Source organism: Scophthalmus maximus, chromosome 1, assembly GCF_022379125.1.
Source record: "Scophthalmus maximus strain ysfricsl-2021 chromosome 1, ASM2237912v1, whole genome shotgun sequence".
NCBI classification, from domain to species: Eukaryota; Metazoa; Chordata; class Actinopteri; order Pleuronectiformes; family Scophthalmidae; genus Scophthalmus; species Scophthalmus maximus.
Genome location: NC_061515.1, coordinates 25146392 through 25164125, shown reverse-complemented (window position 1 = coordinate 25164125; position 17734 = coordinate 25146392). Strand labels below are relative to the sequence as shown.

The following is a 17734-nucleotide window of genomic DNA, read 5'->3' as shown; positions in this document are numbered from 1 at the left end:
TTTGTTGAAGGTGCATTTGTTTGTTCGGATTTGAAGTTTGTATTTTCTTATTAGCTGTGAAAGTATCAGCATACATTCAAAAAAATATATTAAATGAATATGATTTTTAATAAAGCCAAAATAATTTGGTCTCTAATTTTTTGTCTTTGTTTTAAAACCCATTTGGCAGTTTCTAACTTTACTTAAGAGGATCATTGTTTTACAACATAGTAATTTCAAGGGTGATAGAGTCAACATTACCTGGTACGATCTTCTAACGAGTGGAAAATGTGGATGAAATCTAAAATGGTGAATGTAGTCCCCTTTTTTTAAAATCACATACTTGCTGACGTTTTAATACATGGGTCATAAAGTCATCATACAAAATGAGAACAGTTACAGAATACCCCCTCAGTATGCAATCCTTTTCTAGTTAAGTGCCTCAACAACCAGGTTACAGGTAAAATTCCTTTTGGGTGTAGCGTGAGATGATGGCAAGTACGTGAACTTTATTTCAAGGAGTCAAAATCTGTTTTTTTGGGGCCACTTGTCCAAGAGGACGCCTTTTACTGGCAAGTTTGCCCAGTAACCGCGGATAGGACGGTGTTTACATTATGAATATCCATCAAACATTATCTCTGCAGTTTGTGATTCGTTTTTTCTTCTTCCTTTGTTTCCCCCATTTCGTCTCGTGTCGAGGCCCCTCCCTCTCTCCCTCCCTTCCTTACAAGCACTAACGCAGTTAGCCGCCGCAGAAAGCTTCCGGTGTACCGTGGTGCGCATGCGCAGTCACGAGTTGGCTTTCAACGCGCAGTCAGTCGCCGAAGCAGCGGTCGCCATTTCATTCTCCCGAGGAAAGAGAACACTCGCTGCAGCCGCGCAAGGTAGGAATTCAAAACCCGCTAATTAAAATGTAACCCCCCCTCTCCCCTAAAAAAAAGCTAGCTTTGTCGTCGAAGTTAGCCAAGTGCGCCCCAGTAAGTGGGGGTCATCTAGAACAAACGGGAAGTCCTGGTTTATTTACAGATGCTAAGCTAACTCGAAGGCGGATATCTAATGGCGCGGGGGGGCACGTTACGTAACTGGGATACCGACCGAAGCAGCGATGTAAAACTGATCGACTGCAAAAAAGTCTAGATAACTTGGCTAACACGACCAGATTCACGGTGCGCTGCTTGTGCAGTGGATGGGGGGGAACCGATGGGCCTGCGACATCCGCGTCTCTTTGTGGAGCGACTCCGCGGTGGCTCGGGCCTGCTGGCGTCGGCCAAAGATCCGTGTTGTACATGCGCAGCACACATGTACACGGTTTTTCTTAGTTCGAGGCCTCGTAGAACGATGGGGTCGTTTATTAAAGCGCTGTTGCCTTCGTGTGCAAACGAAATCACAGAGTTGGGCACGCGAAATTCCAAAAGAATCCAGGAGTCTCTTCCTTACCTGCTACATGCAGCTCGAAATCCACTACTAGTTATTTACACCCCCCCCCCTTGCAAATTCCCTCCAGTTTTGGAGTTCTTGCCTCCTGAAAGTTGACGGTACAAGTCATCGGTCAGAGATCCCACTAAGATTTTTTTCTCTCAGACATTGTTGAGGCTGGTACCAAAATGGATGTTTGTATTTGAGTTAGAAAATCGACTATTGTGAGCCTTTCACAGATATTTGTATCACTCTTCATGGTTGCCAACTTAGTGTACAGAATAACAACGCAGAAAACCTGTCTAGGTGTAGGGAACATTTATATTCTGCAACTTACATCATTGGTCACCCTAACCCTCATACGCCAATATCGACCAATATAATCAGCCATTGCAACTTATCGGCAGAAGGAAATTTCTGAGCGCTTTTCTTACATATATGGGAAAACACTGCGTATTCTTCTACGTTATACCCAAGGTTAGACTTGGTGCTTTTTTTTAAAAAAATTCAATAATTTTTTTTATGTGCCCAATAACAACATATAACATTTTGTGTTATTTTAGGACACAGCTACGCAAGTAGATATTAACCACTAAGTTGAATGAAAACTGTAATTCAGAGGCAAACTGTGTTTTATTACAATATCTGAATTACTGTGGACATTGTCACTACTCAGTGGTTTTTCATGCCACGCAAGGCACACATTTCTACAAAAAGGTGATAATAGGTTAAGGTTAAATTAACTTGCAAGGGTTTTGATTGCGGCAATAGAAGTATACTAATAATTGTGATTTCTTCTCATCCCCTAGTGTCGTGGCAGCTCCACAATGGTGAAAATATTCATTGGGAACCTGTCAGCAGAGACTACATCAGATGAACTTCGCTCCCTCTTCTCCCAGTATGGCAAGATTTCAGAATGTTCTATCGTCAAGAACTTTGGCTTCGTCCACATGGATAACAAAACGGAGGCAGAAGAGGCTATCCGCAACCTCCACCAGTATGAGCTCAATGGCCAGCCCATGAATGTAGAATTGAGCCGTGGCAATTTAAAAGGATCCACCAAACTACACGTCGGCAACATCGCCTGTACCAACCAGGAGCTGAGGGCTCGGTTCGAAGAGTTTGGTACTGTGTTGGAGTGTGACATAGTGAAAAACTATGCTTTTGTTCACATGGAGCGAATGGAGGATGCCATGGAGGTCATAAATCATTTAGACAACACAGCTTTTAAAGGTGAACTCTCGGGCTGGGCTTAATGGGGAATTTACCCTTTATCAAATATATAGTATCAAGAATATATAATTCTGTTCTCGTGAATTGGCAGGTGAGTTGTGGATGTGCTGCAGGTAAGTAAGAAAGTAAGTTGAAGGGATGTCGTCACAATGCAATAATTTGTGCATTATTATTTCAGTATATAATAGGTTGTTTGGTCATTATAGTAACTTTGATGAGAACCTCATATTAAGACAAAAAAATAATTTGAATGGGTTCAACTTTATTTTCCTGATACTGTATGAACATCATTGAAGTTACCTTTTTTCACTTCAGGCCATAAAAATATGAGGAATGTTATGGATTTCAGCTTAATAACATATAAAATCATAGGTCATGTTTTTTATTGCTACATTTGCGTTGATGCCTCAGCAGGCCTTTGTATACCAGGCAGGAAATGTCTATATATTATTTGGAATAAATGCAGGCATACGTCCTTATTGAGTCTTTTCTTTTTAAGGCAAACTGATGAGCGTGAAGCTTTCGACTAGCCGCCTGCGTACTGCGCCGGGAATGGGAGACCGATCGGGTTGTTATCGTTGCGGGCAGGAAGGCCACTGGTCCAAAGAATGTCCTCTAGACCAAAATGGCTTCCACAGAAACGGCTCAGAGCCAGAGTCTGATGGATACGATGTCTCGAGATTTGGCGAGCGTGATTGCAACCGTGGTTATCATCCAGACTACACTGGCGATCCAGATTATGGTGGTGGCTACGCTTCTGTACATATGTTTCCCCGGGGTTCTGGTCACAGCAGCATGGCAGGGTACCGAAGGGGTGCGGGCTACGAAGGTGCAATGAGATACGGGCCGCACCCAGGTTATGGCATGGGCGCTGTGGCTGATCATAGCATGGCTCGGATGTACGGAAGCGAGGCAGCATACGGGAACAACGGCTCGCTCTATGGCGCGGTACCAGCCTACCCGATGCGACGGTCGCCTTACGAGGAACGGGATCCGTACGGGGTCGTGGACTACTACGAGAAATACAGGGCCAATTCTTTCGGAGGCAGTTATTTCGAAGAACGCCGCGCTGTCCCCGTGCCTGCTCCATCAACTTCTTCCGAAGCTATAATACGGGAACGTCTTCCCCCCTCTAGCCTAAACCCATATGAGTGCCCTCCCCTCCCTCCACCACCAGCCTCCTCATTCTATGCACGTGACCGGAGTCCGATTCGGAGAGTCCCTGCCGAGGCAGACGGATATGCATTTGATCGCTCGCGCCTTTCCCCGGTACCCGCCGTCCCAAGAACCACTACCTTTGAACATCCGCGGGATCCCGGTGCTGATCGGGCAAGGTATACATACTAATCTGTGTCCTATACAGAAAGATAGGATAGCTCAAGTGTTATTGGAATTAACTAAAGATAAAACGTAACAGTAATACATTACAGTATATCTCATTGGCAATTTCGGGGACGAAAGTTTGAGACTTGTGGGTAGTTAAGAATAATGTGACAATAAAGATTTCCAATCATCCAATGACTAGATTTCAGTGGGAATAGTTGAATGCATTCACCTTACGGTGTGGTCTCATTCCAGCTTATACTACAAACTTCAGAACTAATGCTTAGTTCACCACCGTTCCTTTTCCTATTTATATGTTGTGGTATTGGTGCAGTTCTGAAATGGCTTACTCCAGTGTGGTTTATCTACAACCTGGTTGACATCCATTTGTGATAATGCAAGAACAAAATTTTTCCCCATTACTGAAAGTAGCTACATGTTCATACATTATTTAGGCTCATTTAATAGAAACACATTAAATTAGTGCATGGTGCATGTTTTAAAGGTGAGTCTTAGGGTTACGTTAATTACATTTTTATAAATTCCTTTCAGCAGCATCTAATGTATTACCGTCTGTTCAATTGTGTTAATGTATGTTTACATTGTTACTGCATGTGAAGCAATGGCCAAACAAATCGCAATGCTGTTCGCTTCACCATCAACAGTTTAACCTGTGGATTTAAATGTCACATCTGTAGGAATATAGACCTGCACAGAATATATATATTAAAAAAAAGAAAAAAAAGCTAATGCTTTTGTATTTGGGTTAACTTTTTTGAAATTGTATTGAAGAATTTTCTTTTTTTTTCAGTAGTCACATTACTTGTATTAAATTCCTTTTCATTGCTGTTATAAATGAGGCTTCACATTTTAAACATGTAGTTTCATAAGAAAATTGACCTTGATTGCCTGTGCTGTCTGTCCTGATTTCTAACTAATGGGTCAAAATAAAAATCTGTTAAAAGACTGTGGCCTTTGTGTTGTGCTGAAACATCTGCTATAATGGTCTATGTAACTACTGCTCATTAGATTGAATTTTGATATAAAACGTCTGAAAAAATTAATGAAATAGAGAAATGGTGATCTCAGTGCAACAACCGTGGGTCCCCAATAGCAAGACTTGGCAAATCTGGGCTGGATTGTGGCACAGGGAGGCCAAAGACTTTCAGATTAGTTAAACCTTTATTCTGTTTGTGAAAATTTAAAATGGTGATTTCACTGCTTTTTTTCACCTGTAAACCACGTTGGGGGCCTGTACCAGAAAGCAGGATTTGCGGTCATCGAGGTAACGAGTTAAGTGTTAACTCTGGTTTTCCGTCCTACGAAGCTGGTTCTCTTCTTACGGGGATAAATCACCATGGTAACTAATGCTGAACGGCTAGCCTTCTTCGGTAAGAGGTTGCGTTACGGATAAGAGATCAAAGACTGTCAACAGCCTAACTACTGACCAATCAGATAACTGGAAACCAGAGTCATCATTCTGTAGGATCCTGTCAGGGACAAAGGAGTTTAGAATGAAGTGAAAATAATAAAGCGCAGCAGATATTAATGAATGGGTGTAATCATATTCCAGACTTTCCATATGTCCACTCTGGTTTTAAAACATAACTTCTAATAAACAGAGGGAGAGTTTGTCAGACTAAATAAATACATAGACGCATTAATATTAGAGCTTCATTTGAATTCAATAAAGATGATTTGATTCCCGACATATTCATTTGAGTTTCTTAATCTATCACTGCAGCTCGGAACAACACGAGGACACTGTGACGATAAATAGTAACTTAATCTAAACAGTATCTTTTTTATTAGAACAATGCTCCACACACTGATCAATATTTCCTATGATCATGACTGAACTGTTCGGTCTGATTTACTTCATCACACATTAACGTCTTCTCTGCTCCGCGCCAGCAGCAGAAACACCACATCAACATTTAACCCATAATGCAACGCTTCATTACGTACATTCCCGAAATGTATTGATTTTATAAAACGGTTCAAATCAAGCGATCTGATTTGTTCATAGCGATTGGTTCATAGCCGTGACATATTGAGCATATACCACGGCTATGATGTCGAATCAGTTTGCACAGGTCCGTGTCACTCTGGGACTGAGGAGGTAACGACGTTTTTTTCCAGTAACGACGTAAGTGGAAGTGAGTATCGACGGAGTCAAGTTGAGGAAACTTGCTGTGGCCCACGCCAAAACGCCATTCAAGCTCACCGGCGAACTTAAATTGCTGGCAAACCCAGCTACCGCCTCGTAGCCTTCTGGGGAACACTACAGAGTGTTGCATAGCAACCGCCGCTCAGTGTGCAGGCGGTCAAGAGGGACTATTTATTTCTATTGGTTAAAAAAGCTTGACGAAATAAAGAAATGAAATTGTATTGTGTCTAGTACTTTCATTTCGCCATACTTGTAACCGTTTCATAAAGGAAAAATAACGTCCATAATTATAGAATTTTAATTTTTTCACAGATGTACATGTTTATGACAAGACATATCTGAGAGAAATTTGGTGATAATTGAGCCCCACTTTAGCACATTAAGTGACATGAAAAAGAAAAGACCCCTTGTTTTTCAATTTTCATGTTTGTATTTTAAAACAAAAATCCAATAACCGCTATTCTTTTGTTTTTGGTTTGTGAAAAGAAAAATCCAATGACCAAAACATCCCCCGCCGGCTAGACCGGAAATCGCGTCACAACAACTTGTATCTGTAGTCAGATTGATAGTCATGTGAGCCAATCAATCAACACAAAGAGGGTAATGGGGGGGCCTTGTTTGGCCAATGAGGGTGCTTTATTCTTCAGCGTATCATCCCACGTCTGCATGGGATCATCCTTTGTGGTTTTCTGTTGGGCGCCATTTTGATTGAAGAGAGGTGTTTGCGAGCGGCCCTTCGTTAGCTATTTTTCTCAGTTTAAGCCAATTTAAACCGGAGTCGACTGACGTTTGACAGAAACGAACTAATTTGAGGTCTCCAAAAATGGCCACGGGAGCAAATGCAACTCCTTTAGGGAAGTTGCATCCGAGTATTGGCGCTAAACGGGGATTTGACGCCGGGCCTGGAGCGGGGAATGGGTTGATACCGACACCGGGGCCGCCCGCGTCCTTTCCTTCGCTACAAGCTTTCCAGCCTTCGATTCCAAGCGCAGCTTTCCCACCGGCACACCAATTCAATCTAACCCCTGGCGCGGGTTTCGCGACTCCGGTTCAACAACCACCAGCTCCGGTGACCACACTGGCCAAGCTAGGTAAGTGAATTGCTGTGAGTTGACCCGCTAACGCCACTAGCTCTCGATGCTGCATGAGTTCATGCCAACAAGCCAATGTGGCTAACTAACATGGCTAAACGTGAAAGGCCCCACGCCGAGATCTGGCCTCGCGTGTTATACGCTGACGTTATTTAGCAAATTAGCGTTAAAGTCAACATTAACGTTAGCGCGCTGCATGTTGTGTTGTGTCGTAATGTTGATATAATTGTATGCCATCGTTATGTGGCTACGGTGCGTCTCTTTTGAATCACGGAAGAAGGTAACACGGAGGAGAAATGTAGGCGATCGTTACATTTTAAGACCCCAACTGAACCGTGTATGTCCGGGGTCAGGTTCCCGTTGGTGACCGGTTACGCGTGCCACATGGAAAGGGCTCGTGTGTTCAGCCCAGCTTCTTCTTCTTCCTCTTCTTCCCATCTCCTGTTTACTGTACTTAACTGCAAGCAGGGTCACGCCGGAACGATCTACCATGTAACGTAACGTAACGTGTCGAAGCCTCAGCCAATATGCAATATGTCTCCCGTTTTCCCGGTAGATTTCTGTCAGAAGAAACAAAGGAAGAAGAGCCGCTGGAGCAGCGAGACGCCCGATCAGAAGACGGTTATACCGGGCATGCCCACTGTTATTCCCCCCGGATTGACCCGGGACCAGGAGAGAGCCTATATAGGTAAATACTTAATCATCCGTTGTTAATAAGTTTTTTTTTTTTGTGTTTATTATAAATGCAATTTTGTTTTATGTCTCACCAATTGCATCTGTTTGATCTTTTAGTTCCCATACATGATGCATATGAGTATTAATGTTACACCCATGTGCTGTTTGATAAATTCCCAACAGCTAGAGCTCTCTAAAGGCACCCACTGGATGCATTACTAATTAAAAACTTTGAATCACATTTCCATCTATTGACTCAATGCGATATGTCTGATTTTGCTCCAACTGTCGAGACAAACCAATAGTTTCTGATGAGTAGTGTTTATAACTTGTTGATGTAAGGTGTCAATTAAGCTCTTCTCTCTTTTTAATGGAGGGATATAGTGGATCTGTTGTGGTGGTCTGTTTGCATACCATTGGGCACCCATTAACAAGTGGAGCTTGAGATAGATGATTAAACTGGTATCTGTCCTCCTGAGCTGCAGGTCACTGTTCACTGTCTTGCCTGATCCCCTTACAACATCATCAGTAATGTTCCTGTGCATGGAGACATCCCTCATAGTCCTAACATGCTAAAGTATGCTTCTGTTTATATTGGTCCAAGTGTGAGCAATGCTGCTTCAATGGCTAATCAATCCAACATATTTAAATTACCCAACAAGTTGGTCTATTCGGCATTGTAAATTGGGAAACACTTGATCAGTGTTACAGTGCTCTTAGTTTGACCTGTCTGAAAAAGGATCATATGAAATACAGTTTTTTAACCACAAATGCCTTTCAGCAGCAGTGTAGCACCAACATACTGCCTTCACAGGCCCTCAATTGGGCGTTCTGAAGCAGAGGAGTCCTTTTGTCAATAACTGACTTTGTTATTGATGTTGTTCACTCATTGGTAATGGTTGTTCTCTTCTTGGTATGTAAACATTCATTGTGCCCACCCACCCCCTTGTCATACTTATCATTTCCCATGTATTAGATCCCCTAAAACCATCCAAGGGAAGCAGTTTAAGATGCAATTTCTGTGAGCCACAGTTCACAGGCCCAGTATTCACCTCTATAATCCAGAGTAAAGATTTCAGTGATCAGTTAAACTCTGTGTTTTGGGGTATTTTCATAACAACTTTTCATAATGTGCATGAGATGACTGATTGATTTATTTTTTTCATTGCCCTAAAAATGTAAGAATTGTTTCTGTCACTGCAGCCCCGCAGTGTTAGATCTGTGGCGTGACCGTCGAAACATGTTTGGTTATTGAAAGGTGCAAAACAAATAGACCAATCAGTAATTTATTTATTTTTTTAGGACCGGCCCTCTCCTTAAAATGCCCAAGCCTCAAAACACAAAATGCTACAGTATGTGAAGTCCAGTTTTAATGGAAGTAAACCTCGTCCAGGTTTTGAAATATTACTGGTATGGCGGGCATTTTTAGGAATCATGGTCAAGTCATTGACTGACATGTTGCCATGTTTAATCATTGTCTGAGAAAAAGTTAGCCCTGTTTGTGCTAATGTAAATCTACCTCTAGAACATATTTCTATTGGGTAAAGCATGCCTGTGATGTCCTCAAGAAATGCTTTAGTCTTACTAGATGTTCATTTGATCTCCCTTTTGTTTTTTCAATTAACAGACTTGCCTTTTTTACCGTAATAATGAATGGGACAGTGCTCTAGTGTGTGGAGCGTTGTGTCTCTGATGTTGTTGTGATAACCACATTTCTCTCCATCCTTGTTTTTCTTTCCTAACCTGAATTCTTCCAGTCCAACTGCAGATTGAAGACCAGACACGTAAACTGCGAACAGGAGACCTGGGAATCCCTGTTAACCCTGAGGACAGGTCGGAAAAAGATTAAACCCACGAACAGTAACACTTTCTCTACCTTCTTGACTTTTTGGAAGACAAATGTTGATTTCCTCTTTACATGTGGTTATTAGCCTAAATCTCAGATTGTATATAAATAGGCTGGTAGGCTGATAGTTTAGTTAGCCATCCTATTGAAGGGTAGTGTTGTACTTTGCCAAAGCCCAGTGCTAGAGGAGAATTCATCTACATTAATTATAAAGTTCTCAGTGTGCTCAACAGTAAGGGGGACATGGTTGTACATGGACTGGGACTGGTAGTTAGCCTCCATATTGATTGAAAAGTGACATTTTCAATCAACCTGCACCCGTTGGGGTGCTGTTAAACTGTATTGCATTTTACAGACGTGTATCTGTTGTTGAGCCCCCCTCATTCATTTGAATGTGGTGGGCAAAGTGCTACGAACACTCAACAAAACACTGCACAGTTCAACAGCACTCCAAACTACTGATTTGCAAAAATGATCAGAGTTAAATCAGCCTGTCTTTAACAGTTTCAACAAAAATGAGCATTAGAACGTTCATGAAGAGATGATTTATTGCAGGGCTGTATTTTACTTATGTATTAGAATTATTTTAGCAAGGTGTTCTTGATAAACTGAGAAATTATTAATTTTTTTACCCAAGACAACGAGACAGTGTTTCCAATTACACTGACATAAAACAAAAATCTATAACCCCCTTTAAAATAAATGGTTTGTAATTTATTAAATTGACGAAAAAACAGAATTTGCTATTTGTTTCAATCTATCAAACCATTACATGTATGGCTTTAAATATTTTTGTCCAAGTGCATATTTATATGAACATAAATATTACAATATGAACTTAAACAGTGGGAATAGTATCCTCACTAAAAGAAACCCTTAATGAAGGGTCTATTTTCAGGCTTTTTCGGAGCTTTCAGTAGAATCTTGTGGTCTTCCTCAGAGAAGGGAGTTTTCTCAGAGTAGAGGAACGACCATCCGCTGAAGAAGACTCTGAGATTCTGTCGAAAGCTTCCAAAAGCTTGCAAGTTGACCTTGAGTTGAGTGTCGTGTTTTGCTTTTACTGTTTTAATTAATTATTATTTATTTATTAAAGGTTTATGAGATCTTTGTTTTGTCACGATGTAGCAGAGAAGTGATTCAGTCTTGGGCAAAAAATAAGTAAAGTTAATTGAAAATAAATTTGTTGGAAAGGAAGTATGAATGCTTGGACAACCCACTGTATATAGGTCAGTGTGAGTTGAGTTTAGATGCCTTTTCAGGAAACGACAAATCCAAGATTACCATCTTTAAGATTTGCATCTTTCATAGTGGATTATTTGCCATTTAACTGTACAGTTCATCTATTGCTTCAAATTTAGCCTCCTAGTATTTGTGCATGAAGATTTCAACCACTGCTCGTGTTTGTGATGTAGAGTGTCGTGTGAACCTCTGAATACATACACAATGCTACATGTATTAAGATCTTCCTCTGAAACAGGTGTGGGTCAACACATTGTACTGTATTTCAATGCTTTTGTTAACGTTGGTATTTAAGAAAGTTGAAATAGTTCAGATAAATTGGCTCTTTGAGATAAATGAATTGGAAAACACCCGTCAAGTAACACTTTTTCATAGTGATACCCTATAACCTACATCGTAATATAGCAGTGATCAATAGGTTTTGTCTTAGACCTAAAAAAACTGTTGATAATCTCTGGGGAAGCGTGTGCCAGTTTTCCCTCCGGACTCTTGAGGTCTGGTAGAAAACTGCCATAATCGTATGAGTTCTGGAAACGCAATGGCCAGCTTATAATATAGTTTCCATAAGGATCTGTTCCCACAGGAAGTGGCTTGCTCTCAGGAGTGTGTGACGTTGACCTTTTTAGCTAGAGTCCCTGCCACCTGTACACTGCATAAAGTTTCTCATCATTATCAGACATTTCCACAGCAACCAAAAAGTTGATTGCAGATCGGCAGCACCCTTATAAATCACTCCCCCAACCTAACTGGGGGCGTTTCAGGTTGTCACCGTTGGAAGTTTGAAGCATAAAAAGAAAACTTTTTTTTCCCCCTCACTCTTCACATCACATGGACACACATGTGGCTCTCAGGTGGGAGAACATAGGAAAAGGTGGATATCTAATCTTAATTCCTTTTCTCTAACCAAAATTACCCCACGTCAACCTAACCCTTTTTCAAGTACAGAGCCTCCTTAACGCAGCAGCACAGGTTTTCAGCATCCAAGGGGAGGTACGGACCTCTTCCGCCACGTCAACACCAAGCAACTCTCAAAGCCAGCGTTTCTGCTTAGGATTGCGAATTTTACTTTTTTGTTTCTTTTTTCTTACCTACAACTTTCCTTTCTTATAGGCCAACAATCCTGTATGCAGGTTTAGTTATGGCCGTTCACATGTTTTTTTGTTTTTTCTGTGTGGTTGATGCCCCTCCAGTGTATTGGGTTAATTACCCCTATACTGCTTTGGTTGCCCCCCCTTTTTACCCTGAATTGTATAAATGAATGGAGTCTAGCCTTTTAATCGTCAGTGCAGAGTTCCCATATAACTTTTTGAGTTACTTTTACTTTTGAGTTTGCTCTTGCACTGGCCCAGAGTCACATAGTCTGTCTGAGATTTCTCTCAGTAGATCCAAATTTCCAAAACCAAATTTTCCTTTTAAACGTAACATTATTTGTAAGACTTTGCAGTACCAGTTGATTCAAAATTGCTACTGAAGATTTGAAATTTATAGTCTTTGAGTTAGCTGTAGGAAGCGTGTGCAAATTGTATCTGTAGAGCTCCATTTCTAGAAAGGTATTGATGTTTTCTTTCCTGTCTTTTGTCTGCCGTTTTCAGGTCTCCCTCTCCGGAGCCCATCTACAACAGCGAGGGCAAGAGGCTAAACACCCGCGAGTATCGCACGCGGAAGAAGATTGAGGAGGAACGACACTCTCTCATCACTGAGATGGTTGGACTCAACCCCGAATTCAAGCCTCCTGCAGATTATAAGTATGATCTATGCATGTTTTCTTCATTTTACTATCGTATCGGTTTTTATATCATTATTACAGTCTCTTAATCTTACTGATAAAACACACCTAATTGGTTTAAATGTTGCCTCAGAACTTGTATATATGTGGCTTTTAAGAATTAATGTTGAACCATTGACAATGTGATTTGACAGCTATTTTGTTGTTTCAATTATTCTCCTGTGGGGCTGCAACTAACTATTATTTTCATAATTGATTAATTTGTTGATTATTTTCTCAATTATTCGATGAGTTGTTTGGTCCATAAAATGGTGTAAAATGTTGATTATGTTTCCCAAAACTCAAGATGATGTTTTGTTTGGTCCACACCGATATTTAGTTTACTTTTATAGAGGAGCAAAGAAACCAGAAAATATTCACATTTAAGAAGCTGTAATCAGAGAATTTTGAATTTTTCAAAATAGTTGGCGATTATTTTAGTTATCGATTAACTGTTGCAGCACAATTCTCCTGAAACACACTCCCACATGCATCAGGGGGGCGGTGCATACCCTGAGCACATTGTATATAGGCTTCTATATACACACTATATAAACTATATTTGTCCAGCTGGAGTTTCATAATGATGCAAAATAACCAGTTTTACACAATCTAAAAGATCTCCAACTAAATGTCTTAACTGTTGCTATATGGTTGTTTGTTGTTGTTGTGTGCAGTGTGTGACATAATCTCAGTACTGTTGAAACAAGCAAGTTTCCAAACGTTTTATTCAGATAATAGGAATTTCATGGCTACTGGTTGTTAATGCAATGAAAAGGGACCAGTGACTGTTGCTATAGGCATCTGTTTGGTTTAATTATGAAAAAACATCTGCAGTGGCTTTAATAAGAATCAGAATGTTGTTCATTGCTCCGTCCATCTCTTGCAGACCGCCAGCAACCAGGGTCAACGACAAAGTTATGATTCCCCAAGATGAATACCCCGAAATCAACTTTGTTGGTCTGCTGATTGGGCCACGGTAAATTGGACTTGGAATTGGATTGTTACTATCCCTGTGCATGTTTTTCATACTGTAAGCTAATGGCCAGTGTTCTCACTTGTTTTCGTTTTGGTTTTACCAGTGGTAATACACTGAAGAACATTGAAAAGGAGTGCTGTGCTAAGATCATGATCCGTGGAAAAGGTTCTGTGAAGGAGGGGAAGGTCGGCCGGAAGGATGGACAGATGCTCCCAGGGGAAGATGAGCCTCTGCATGCCCTGGTCACCGCCAACACCATGGAGAATGTCAAGAAAGCTGTGGAGCAGGTGAGTTTACCTCAGCGCTGTAGGTCCTGCTCCTTTTGGATGTTCCAGCTTTGTCTTTAAATGTTCAACATGCCTTTGGGGACCTACAGTAGGTTAATGGTGTCAAATTCACAGATACGGAACATCCTGAAACAAGGCATCGAGACGCCTGAAGATCAAAATGACCTTCGAAAGATGCAGCTGAGGGAGCTGGCGAGACTCAATGGCACACTGAGGGAAGACGACAACAGGTCAGTGAATAAGCCTGACAGTGGTGATGAATGTCTGGGCACTTGAAAAGAGAAATTTTTGGGGGGGAAATCCATTATGCTCCGTTAAAGCTGCAGAACCCCAGTGAAGATGCTCTGTCTCGCTCTCTGTAGGATCCTTCGTCCTTGGCAAAACGCTGAGCCACGCAGCATCACCAACACCACCCTCTGTACCAAGTGCGGTGGAGCAGGCCACATCTCCTCTGATTGCAAGTACACCAGGTGATCAGCAGTTAAACAAGTCACAAAATTAAAAACTTAAAGCCAAGTTTGGGTTTAAAGTGCATATCTGTAACAATGTTTGTTGTTCTGCTTTGTGTAGCACATTTGCTGCCCACAGAGCAACAGGTGGCGAGCCGCCTCAGTCAGCCCAGGACAAGGCTCGTATGGACAAGGAGTACCTGTCCCTCATGGCCGAGCTGGGCGAAGCTCCGGTCCCCACATCTGGAGGAGGACACTCTAGTAACCAGGGAGGAGGGCATCGGTCCTCAGGCCCCAACAACAACCATCCACCTCCAGTAAGTTGGTAACACACATGATTCAAATACTGTGTTTTGTGTAGAAAAGTTTCTGATGTGACTGACGGCTGTTTGTATGTGTGTGTGTGTGCGCGCGCAGCAGAACCGGCCTCCTTGGATGAGCTCTGCCCCGACTGAGAACAGGAACTACCATAGCATGCATGGAGGGCATGGAGGGCATGGAGGCCACGGTGGCCACGGTGGCCACGGGGGACCCCACAACTTCCCACCCCCCATGCCCAACATGGGAGGCCACCCTCTGCCCCACAACCCCAATGGCCTGCCTCCCCCTTGGATGCAGCCTCCGCCTCCCCCCATGGGCCAGGGTCCGGGACCTCATGGACACCCCATGAGTAAGAGCTTATTTTTTATTTAGTTATTTTTCTGAGACACCTGAGCTGACCTGATGTGCAACTCTTACGCAAGCATTTGTAAATCCTTTGTTTTCTTACAAGCTCTTCAATTCAGGTAGATAAATGATGATCAAATTCAAAGTGGCAACAAAGCAAACTTGCCCATGTGTTGTGGACTGAGGAAAATATGATGTGTCACAATAACTAAACTCTGGAAGATCTTTATTTATCTTTTTTCCCTTTTTTTTTCTTGCAGGTCTGCTGCCTCCTCCAATGGGTATGATGCCACCTCCACCTCCTCCCCCCAGCAACCAGCCACCTCCCCCTCCTTCTGGTCCCATGGCACCATGGCAACAGCAGGCTCCACCTCCACCTCCAACCAGTAGCATGGCAACCAGTACACCACTGCCCTGGCAACAAAGTAAGAAACCACAAAAGTTTTATATGAAAGTATTCAGTCATCCACTAATCAATATACTCACAGTTCTCAGGCCCTTTTTTTTTACTTTGTACGTTGTATTATTGGATACAGTCTATCATGTATGTTACAGTGTTTCCTGTGGATCAAGAGGCTTGGTGTGGGGGCAATGTGATCAGGGGGGTCGGTTGTTTCTTGTACAGTACATTGTTGAACACTGACCAGCAGGGAGGGACTAACCTTAAGCTCGTCAAAAAAAGAGAGTAACACAACTCAATATGTACAGACAGACTGTTTCCTAATGCCGAGTTCACACTTCACCATTTTATGCCCGATTTTCCTCTCGCCCACAAATACTTGATTTTGCAGCAAATCAGAGGAAAATCAGCGTGAAATCTGGGCTCATAATCGGCACTCGATCTCTACGAGTGAACTAGCAACGACACGATCAAAGTAACTCACAGAGATATATATATATATATATATGTACCAGATATCTAGCAGGCAAAATATCTGCAAACGTCGGGGAACCCATCTCCTGTAGTGTGAGCTGTGATGTGACAGGCAGTGAGTGTGTCAACCTGAAAACCCAGAGGAGGAACTGTATTACAACAACACTCTTCGCCCATATTCTCTGCCTTCTCCGTATTTCTGAACAAATCACCGCGCAGACTGTCTGCAGGACTTGTTTCTGTCGTGTTGTGCCTTTAACTGCAACAGATGACGAGCGTGACTTAAGGAACCGTGAGCTGCTTTATAGCGGAACCGCATGTTAACGCTATCTCTCCACACAACACACAGGGCACCTGCTCAAACTACTTCCTGTTTATGACCTGCGGCGGGCAGCTGGTGCAAAGTGAATGTAAATGGAAACCCCTGTATATGAATGATGATCACCAGCATTAATGTCCTTACAATCTATTGCATAAACCATTACAAAAAAAGGGGGGGGGTGAAGTTGCTTCTTCTGAAAATATCAATCTATGCATTAAAACAGTAATAGCACAGAACGATTGCAAATAATTGGTGACCTTGGTACCTGCAGAAGGTTTTATTAAAAGTAGCAATTTGTATAAAATCATGAACAGATTATTTCCTGAGCATATTATAGATAGAATCGTTTTTTCCAGATTAATCTCATTTATAAGATTAACCCCCCCCCCCTACAGATACCACCACTACGTCCAGCCCTGGCACTGGCACCCTTCCTCCATGGCAACAGCCCCAGCAGCCTGCGGCCTCAGGAGCCCAGCCTCCACCACCCATGGGTACCCCGTCCATGGTGCCGCCTCCCCCTGGCGTCCAGCCCCCGTTGCCCCCTGGCGCCCCTCCCCCTCCCCCTCCACCACCTCCCGGCTCAACTGGCATGATGTATGCACCACCACCACCCCCACCACCCATGGACCCCTCCAACTTTGTCACCATGATGGGGATGGGGGTACCAGGCATGCCCCCCTTCGGCATGCCCCCTGCCCCCCCACCTCCCCCGCCCCAGAATTAAGCCTGCCACAGAAGACGATGTCCTGCAGTGCTACACTTTGTCATGCTACTCAAATAGCCAGCTACAAATTACATTTTTGCAAAATTCATTGGGTTTAATATATTGACCTTCAGTTTGCATGATTAAACACCACATTTATACTCCTGTCATTCACCCTATTTTGGCTTTGTGTTGAATAAGATTAATATTTTTGTAATAATGAGATGTGAATTGTATCTTAGTTCTGTCAGAAAAACTTTTCTGTAGTACTGTCTCAGATTGTTTTCCAGAAATTCCCAGGGTTTTTAATCTTTTTTTTCTTCTGTCACTGTCTGCATCTCAGCCGGTTGGTTCTGCTACTTGATTGCTGGGAATCCGATAAATATCTTTGTTTTTCTGCATCTCTCTGCTCTGATAAGATGCCGTGTGCAGTGTTTGTGTTGCCTCTGCAAGGACAAAAAATGTTAGTTTTACTCTTCTTTTTTTTTTTTCTGGAATCGGTCTGTGTTATGGCACTTGCCTGAATGAATAGCTGTTGAAATCTTGCTTGGTTTAAAATTAAACTGATCCATTTCACCTTTTTGTCCTCATTTTTGCAGACTGGTCTCTCCTGACAGGGATGTAAGACTGTCAGAATGCTTGAAAGAATTGTTTTTTTGAAATGGGGGGTGGGCAAGGGACTTTGGGCTGCCTCATTCAAATGTGTTACATAAC

At 42.3% G+C, this 17734-nt stretch overlaps 2 protein-coding genes across 5 annotated transcripts; both read left to right on the top strand.

Annotated features, from left to right (window-relative positions):
- Positions 1-710: 710 nt before the first annotated feature.
- On the top strand, positions 711-4918 carry rbm4.1 (RNA binding motif protein 4.1). Its single transcript, XM_035608954.2, has 3 exons — positions 711-863; positions 2205-2628; positions 3128-4918. The coding sequence occupies exons 2-3, from the start codon at positions 2223-2225 to the stop codon at positions 3973-3975; spliced, it is 1254 nt and encodes a 417-aa protein (XP_035464847.1). The 5' UTR covers positions 711-863; positions 2205-2222; the 3' UTR covers positions 3976-4918.
- A 1172-nt stretch (positions 4919-6090) lies between these two features.
- sf1 (splicing factor 1) lies at positions 6091-17596 on the top strand. 4 transcript variants are annotated; one of them, XM_035608106.2, is made up of 12 exons: positions 6091-6110; positions 7769-7900; positions 9645-9720; positions 12565-12717; positions 13627-13716; positions 13820-14003; positions 14118-14233; positions 14366-14473; positions 14574-14769; positions 14870-15122; positions 15379-15543; positions 16710-17596. In XM_035608106.2, the coding sequence occupies exons 2-12, from the start codon at positions 7846-7848 to the stop codon at positions 17039-17041; spliced, it is 1728 nt and encodes a 575-aa protein (XP_035463999.1). In that variant the 5' UTR covers positions 6091-6110; positions 7769-7845; the 3' UTR covers positions 17042-17596. The 4 variants fall into 4 exon arrangements, with proteins under 4 accessions (XP_035463999.1, XP_035463912.1, XP_035463830.1 ...); XM_035608019.2 differs by lacking the exon at positions 6091-6110 and adding an exon at positions 6800-7212 and having other exon boundaries at positions 14873-15122; XM_035607937.2 differs by lacking the exon at positions 6091-6110 and adding an exon at positions 6801-7212.
- Positions 17597-17734: the final 138 nt, after the last annotated feature.

Bases quoted from the DNA above. Each gene is read 5' to 3' on its own strand.
- rbm4.1 (XM_035608954.2), top strand. From the start codon at position 2,223: ATGGTGAAAATATTCATTGGGAACCTGTCAGCAGAGACTACATCAGAT. The intron at 2,629-3,127 runs GTGAACTCTCGG...TTTCTTTTTAAG, and splicing joins AGACAACACAGCTTTTAAAG to GCAAACTGATGAGCGTGAAG.
- sf1 (XM_035607937.2), top strand. From the start codon at position 6,945: ATGGCCACGGGAGCAAATGCAACTCCTTTAGGGAAGTTGCATCCGAGT. The intron at 14,770-14,869 runs GTAAGTTGGTAA...GTGCGCGCGCAG, and splicing joins ACAACAACCATCCACCTCCA to CAGAACCGGCCTCCTTGGAT. The intron at 15,123-15,378 runs GTAAGAGCTTAT...TTTTTCTTGCAG, and splicing joins ACCTCATGGACACCCCATGA to GTCTGCTGCCTCCTCCAATG.